This window comes from Nicotiana tomentosiformis, chromosome 12, assembly GCF_000390325.3.
Source record: "Nicotiana tomentosiformis chromosome 12, ASM39032v3, whole genome shotgun sequence".
Lineage (NCBI taxonomy): Eukaryota > Viridiplantae > Streptophyta > Magnoliopsida > Solanales > Solanaceae > Nicotiana > Nicotiana tomentosiformis.
The window spans coordinates 6,678,271-6,684,538 of NC_090823.1; the positions used below are offsets into that span (position 1 = coordinate 6,678,271).

Below are 6,268 nucleotides of genomic sequence, written 5' to 3' on the forward strand. Positions count from 1 at the left end.
CCTTGACATAACTTGTAAATTACTGTCATGTGACCAGAAGGTCACGAGTTCGAAAAGTGGAAACAACCTATTCCAAAAATGCATAATAAGACTACGTATAATATACCATTGTGACCGGACTTATTCTCGGGCCCATAGCGGGTGCTCAATGTAGTCGGTGCACCTGCCCTTTATTTCATGTTTATGTTTATTTATAAAAGGAAAGTCCAAGCGGACAACTGGCGCTAACCACTAAAAATAACATATAAATATGGAAACAGTCACCCATTATGTCGCATACTGTGTCCATTATTTTTCTTTTCCCTTCGCATTTCACCTTTCCTTTTCGCTTCTCTTTCTTTCTGTTTCTTTCTTTTTCCCTTCTTTTTTCACATCACAATTCCTTCTATCCAAAACCTCAATTTCCTTCTTTCGAAAATTAGCGTTGTTTGGTCTGCTGCCGTTTATGATCGTAAATCAAAAGGTAAGTATATATTAACATTACTCTGTATATATTGAGTTTTTATTATTTACCCTTTAATTGAAAATTTCAATTATTATTCAGAATTGAATTCCTGGGGCTTTTACTTCTTTTCCTTTTTACCTCAAATAGACGATATTTTTACAAGATTCCAATGGATTTTAAGAAGCTTCGTAGCATTAATCTGGTAGAAATTTCAAACTTAAGAAGCTAGAGGTGTGCCTATGGACTCTTGGCTTTTATATTTTAATCCTTTTATTTGATTATATGTATTGAACCGTGAGCCGAGGTTATATCGAAAACATGCTTTCTTTTCCAGGTGTGATAAGGCCTGTGTACACAGTACGCTACCCAAAACACACTACCCAAAACACACTTGTGGGATTCCGTTAGATTGTTGTTGTTGTTGTATTGACCCGTGTGAGCACCTCATCTAAAAGCAGTTATAATAGGACACTCTTATTTACTTAATTACTCACTCCTTTAAGAAAGAAATGAAGATTTTTGATATTTTTTGGTTTTAAATGTGTCATAACATTTATGTGGATATAAAAACTTGTAATTAAGTGTAAACAGGAAATTCAGGTCAAATTATTTTCAAATTTAGAAATGTGTTATTCTTTCTTGGAATGGAAAGAGTACATCTTTGAAAATTAGTTTTTATTTCTGCCTTGTGAATGGTTGGTTCACTAGATTATTGTCTTTGCCCATAGTTGAAAATATGTTATATTTCACCTTCTATATCGTATAGTAGCCTGCATTTTTTGTTTCAACTTAACAACTTCTTTCACAGATCTCCCTGTTTGAGCGTTGGACATGTTGGAGGTATTGGATGGCTGTTTTAGGCTGCTTAAGGGACTGAAAATGGATCTGCAAATGTAGCTCTTATTTTAGCAACAAGATCGGATTTTTTGTAGAGGCAGGAGTTTTTGTCTGCTGAAGAAGATGAGGAAACTGTTGCGGCCAATACGGGTTGTTCTGTTGTTCAGAATTGACTGGAAGAAGCTCTTCTTCATTGGTGCTATTCTGACACTGCTTAGGCTTGTGGTTCAAATTTCTACGCTTCCTCATCCTCTGACTGAATGGGGTCTCTTTCCATCATTGGAAGTTTCATCTTACCGAAATTCAAATCATGAAAAGAAATTAAGGGAACTTCCGGCGAGTCCAGATAACCGGTTCAATATTAGTCAGCATGCCCCCCTAGTTGTTTCACTCAACTCTACTTATGGATTAAGTCAAAGAATGCGAGTTCTGGAAAAACGAGAGCAAGTTTCAAGACAGAGGAAACTAAGGAAGCATGTGAGTGCAGGAGAAAAATCTATTACCCCTCCTTCACCTGTTAGAAATGTGTCCAATAACCTGCCGGTAATTTTTTTTTTTTGTGTTATATTCCTTAGAAATATTACTGGTAAATTAGTTTATCCGGCTTATATCTTGATCTTTATACTTTAATTGATATTCCAGAGATACATAGCATCGTTGACTCCGGATGAGGCACTTGCATATGCCAAAAGAGAGATTGATAATGCCCCACTAGTTAGAGATGATCAAGGCTTGCATACTCCTCTGTTCAGGAATGTATCTGCCTTTAAGAGGTATTTGATTATAGTTTTAGATAGCTTATTTTCTTGGTTATGATGATATCCTTCGATATGATGTTACTGAGTGATTGTGTTTTGTTTTTGTTTGCTGGAATATGTACTCAGATATGACATATTTCTGTTTGTGATTCTAAAATTGAGTAATTAACAATCCCCACTGTCAATAAGCTTAACAATCATAACATCATTATGGTTTCCTGTTTTGCAAGGTCTAGTTGTTAAAGCAGTAGCTGACATGTCATTAATGAAGAATCTTATACGGAAACCAAGAAATTGAAGTTTTTATGAATTTCAACCTGTAGGTCATAGCAGAAGCTAGAATATTGGTTAGAGTAGTTAAATGAACATATCGTATATATTAGCAATTCAAAAGTCTCTCTACCCACTATTATATAACTGCTTGGGCCAAGTCTTGTGAGATACAGTTGTAAATGTTATTATGACTTCAGATTGTGCTTTCTGTACATTGACTGGCAATCATTGGCTGTTGAAGCTTTCTCTATTAAGCTTATCTTTGTAATCTGTTTCTACGTTTTCAAAATTAGTTTTTTTCTTTAAACACAATTAGGTTGACATTCCAGGAGTTATGAGTTGATGGAGCTTATACTCAAAGTTTACATTTACAAAGAAGGGAAAAGGCCTATTTTTCATCAACCTTATCTTAGAGGAATTTATTCATCCGAGGGATGGTTCTTGAAGCTGATGGAAGAAAGTCACCATTTTGTGACACGGGACCCAGAAAAAGCTCACCTATTCTATCTTCCATATAGTGCACGTCAGTTACAAAGGGTACTATACGTGCCTAACTCACATAACCTTAAGCCATTATCGGTATTCCTGCGGGATTACGTGAACATGCTAGCTGCGAAGTATCCTTTCTGGAACCGGACACGTGGGTCAAATCACTTCCTTGTTGCTTGCCATGATTGGGTATGTATGCATATCAATATCGTCTCTGCGCTACAGTTCTTTCATGAGCATTCATCTTTGGACCTAAGCTTTTAAATTTGCTTTCTAAGGCTGGGGAGTTGGATTTAGTTTAATAAAAGAAGCTAGAAATTTAAAGTCTTAAAAATATGGAACAATTTGATTAAACAATATGACTAGACTGACATACAATAGAACAAAAGAGCTTAGGATAGAAGTAAATGTGTCAAAGTTCAACATGATTTTTCTTTAAGTGTTGGAACTTTTCTGTTTTAGATTAACGAGTATTTTATGTCTTCTAACCACCCTATGTTTTAAAATATTCTTACAGGGACCTTACACGCTAAAGGATCATGAGGAGCTAAGTAGAAACACTATAAAAGCTCTCTGCAACGCAGATATATCTGAAGGTATATTTTATAATGGGAAGGATGTTTCCCTTCCGGAAACCATCATAAGGAATCCCAGGAGGCCGCTTAGAAACCTTGGTGGAAAAAGAGTGTCACAACGCCCGATTCTTGCCTTTTTCGCTGGAAATATGCACGGTCCGGTCCGTCCCAAACTTCTTAAGTATTGGAGGGACAAAGATGAATCCATAAAAATTTATGGGCCTTTACCCCATAGAGTCTCAAGAGTTATGTCTTATTCCGAACACATGAAATCAAGCAAGTTCTGCCTTTGTCCGATGGGTTACGAAGTTAACAGCCCGAGGATTGTCGAGGCTATCTATTATGAGTGTGTTCCAGTTATCATTGCTGATAATTTTGCCCTTCCATTTGACGAAGTTCTTGAGTGGAGGGCTTTTTCTGTAGTTGTTGCTGAGGAGGATATTCCTAGGCTGAAGGAGATTTTATTGAGTATACCTCTGAGACGTTACCAGGCCATGCAAAATAATGTCAAGATGTTGCAGAAGCATTTTCTTTGGAACTCAACACCGACTAGGTATGATCTGTTCCATATGATTTTGCATTCAATTTGGTTTAGCAGGCTCAACCAGCTTCAAGTGTAATAGATATCCCAATTCCCTTGAGTTCTAGTTGTTCCAACTTGACGGTGTATTGGATTTCGGTTTATGACCTTAAGAGCTCATCAATTCGGATGTTGATATGCAAAACTTTTCAAGAGTTGCAGCTGGTTCAGTTCCCTTGATTTGTGCACTTGAAATGATATCAGGTGCTGAATGCTTCTGTTACTTAGAAAAACAGAACTAGCAGCCTAGGAAAGGCTCCTATTTTATAAAGGAATTTAGACAGAGGAAGAACCTCCGTTCCACGACTCAATGTGGCAAACCTGATGACAGAAACCATTTTTGTACTTTGACAAAAAGGAGTTGCTTGCAAAATACTAACTCAGATAATGGTAGTTCACGTCCCAAGTCACAAACAGGGCAGGCTTTAGTTGAAGAAAAGAAAGGCGGTTGAAACTTTTGTCCAGATGTTAATGATCTCTCTTTGCAGAACAATGCAAGACAAGAAGGAATATTCCATTGATATTCAAATGGAGGTACAATTACAGTGAATCCAGGAAAATGAACGGCAAGGAAATGGAACTAAGCTATGCTGATGTTGGCATGGTGACGTGTATCTCGACAATCTTTAGTAAAGGGTTACTTTGAGAAAGAAAGAAGAACAAGGTAGAGAGAATGGATGAGAAAGAAAGGGAGAAAAGAAGAGAAGTAGAGGAAGAAGAAGAAATTGAAGAAAGAAGAAAGATCAAGATAATGGATAATTTCCCACATTCGACGATACTCGTGAGCTGATAGTTTGGAGTAGATGAGTGCGAATGAGAGTGAGCTGAACTTTGACAGTTACTGCTCAAGTACAGGCTAACTTTCTCTGTGTGACTTCTAAGTTCTAACTAATATAGATCATAACAATTTCTCTTCAGGAGTTCATTTTGTGTGTTAATATATATGCATCTGGGATGATGCATAAAAGATTAATTGAGTTCAATTTTCAGAAGAGTATTGCTCTCAGATATAAGGTTGCTGTGACATATCATGTATATCAGATAGCAGATTTATGTTGCTGAATATTCTTCTCAGAAATAAAGTGGCGAGTTCAAGATTCCAGTTGATGTTTGTATTAACATAATATTGTGTACTCGTACAGTTTGAAATGTATCTAAGATAACATTGAAGATATATGTATTCCACAGGGGAAGATATTTAATCTTCTACACTGGAATATGAAGAGTGTATTATCAGTGAATAACGAAAATGACCATTTTTCTTTTTTGCTTTTTTGGTATCAGAAACTCGCTGGCTTGACTAATCCAGATTCATACCGAATATGGGGGGAGGGGGGGTTAAAGTGCTTCCGAACAACAGATTCCCCATTCTCACTGCTCGAACCCGAGAATATTCTTAAGACATGAAGATCAAGGTGATTGCTATCTTTCAGCCTTTCTCTAGACACATCGATCGCTTTCTTCACTTCCTGGGATGTCTAGTTTTCATAGAAGCGTAGGATGTTGGAGTATTATCACTTTTACCTCGTGCCAGAAACTATATACATCTGGTAGCCGAAAAGTATATAAAACTTGTATAATTTTTGTATATAACATACAGAATGTATATATATACAACAAATCTATTACTAGCAGGATCATTCATCCTTTTGTTTCTTGTTTTTATTCCACTAGTTTTCTTGAACAATCATAGGAAATATTGTCTATTCTATTGTTAAAAAATTGTTTTCTTGGATTGGGCGGTGATTGAAAAATGATTTATTATACCCTATGCAATAATTCTGCTGTAATTCTGGAGGTTTTTTAGCTACTGTAGTAGTAATAGACATTTTTAGAACCCCATATTTAAAGAATAGCCAAAATTTGTAAATTTAAAGTATAGCCGCCTTAGAATCAACTTCAAACATGTCGCCTAAAGTTGAAATCATGGGTCTGAAGTTCGGCTCTACCAAAGCCTAAACTTCAGTTGAATGAAGTTCAAATTCATACCTAAGATCTTAAGTTAGGTTTTGGCAAGTGGCCAACTTCAGACCCCGAAGGTTTGAATTTGGAATTTGGGTTTTCAAATATCAACTTTCAAGGGGAAAAGCCCAATTTCATTCCCAACAGTTTGAAGGGCGAAGTGCACCAGTAGCCACTTTTAAGTCTGATATTTAAATTATATCCATAATTTATAATATATTTAAAGATTTAGTCAATTCATGCAAACTTAAGGACTAAGTCCTAAATTTTTGAGCTGCTAATTAAAATTCAGAACTCAATATCCTAAAATTTTAATCTGCTAATTTGTATTCAGAACTAAGTATCCAGA

General features: G+C 36.1%; 1 protein-coding gene across 1 annotated transcript; it reads left to right on the forward strand.

The window, feature by feature from the left end:
* The first annotated feature begins 269 nt into the window (after nt 1–269).
* Nucleotides 270–5,228, forward strand: LOC104085321 (probable glycosyltransferase At5g25310). The gene is made up of 5 exons (XM_070191493.1): nt 270–463; nt 1,254–1,825; nt 1,925–2,055; nt 2,643–2,991; nt 3,320–5,228. Exons 2-5 carry the CDS (start codon nt 1,406–1,408, stop codon nt 3,995–3,997), a joined length of 1,578 nt encoding a protein of 525 aa, XP_070047594.1. The 5' UTR covers nt 270–463; nt 1,254–1,405; the 3' UTR covers nt 3,998–5,228.
* Nucleotides 5,229–6,268: the final 1,040 nt, after the last annotated feature.

Excerpts from the sequence above, each read along its gene's own strand:
- LOC104085321 (XM_070191493.1), top strand. The coding sequence starts at position 1,406 with ATGAGGAAACTGTTGCGGCCAATACGGGTTGTTCTGTTGTTCAGAATT. Across the intron at positions 1,826-1,924 it reads ATGTGTCCAATAACCTGCCG|AGATACATAGCATCGTTGAC; the intron begins GTAATTTTTTTT and ends TTGATATTCCAG. Across the intron at positions 2,056-2,642 it reads AATGTATCTGCCTTTAAGAG|GAGTTATGAGTTGATGGAGC; the intron begins GTATTTGATTAT and ends TTGACATTCCAG.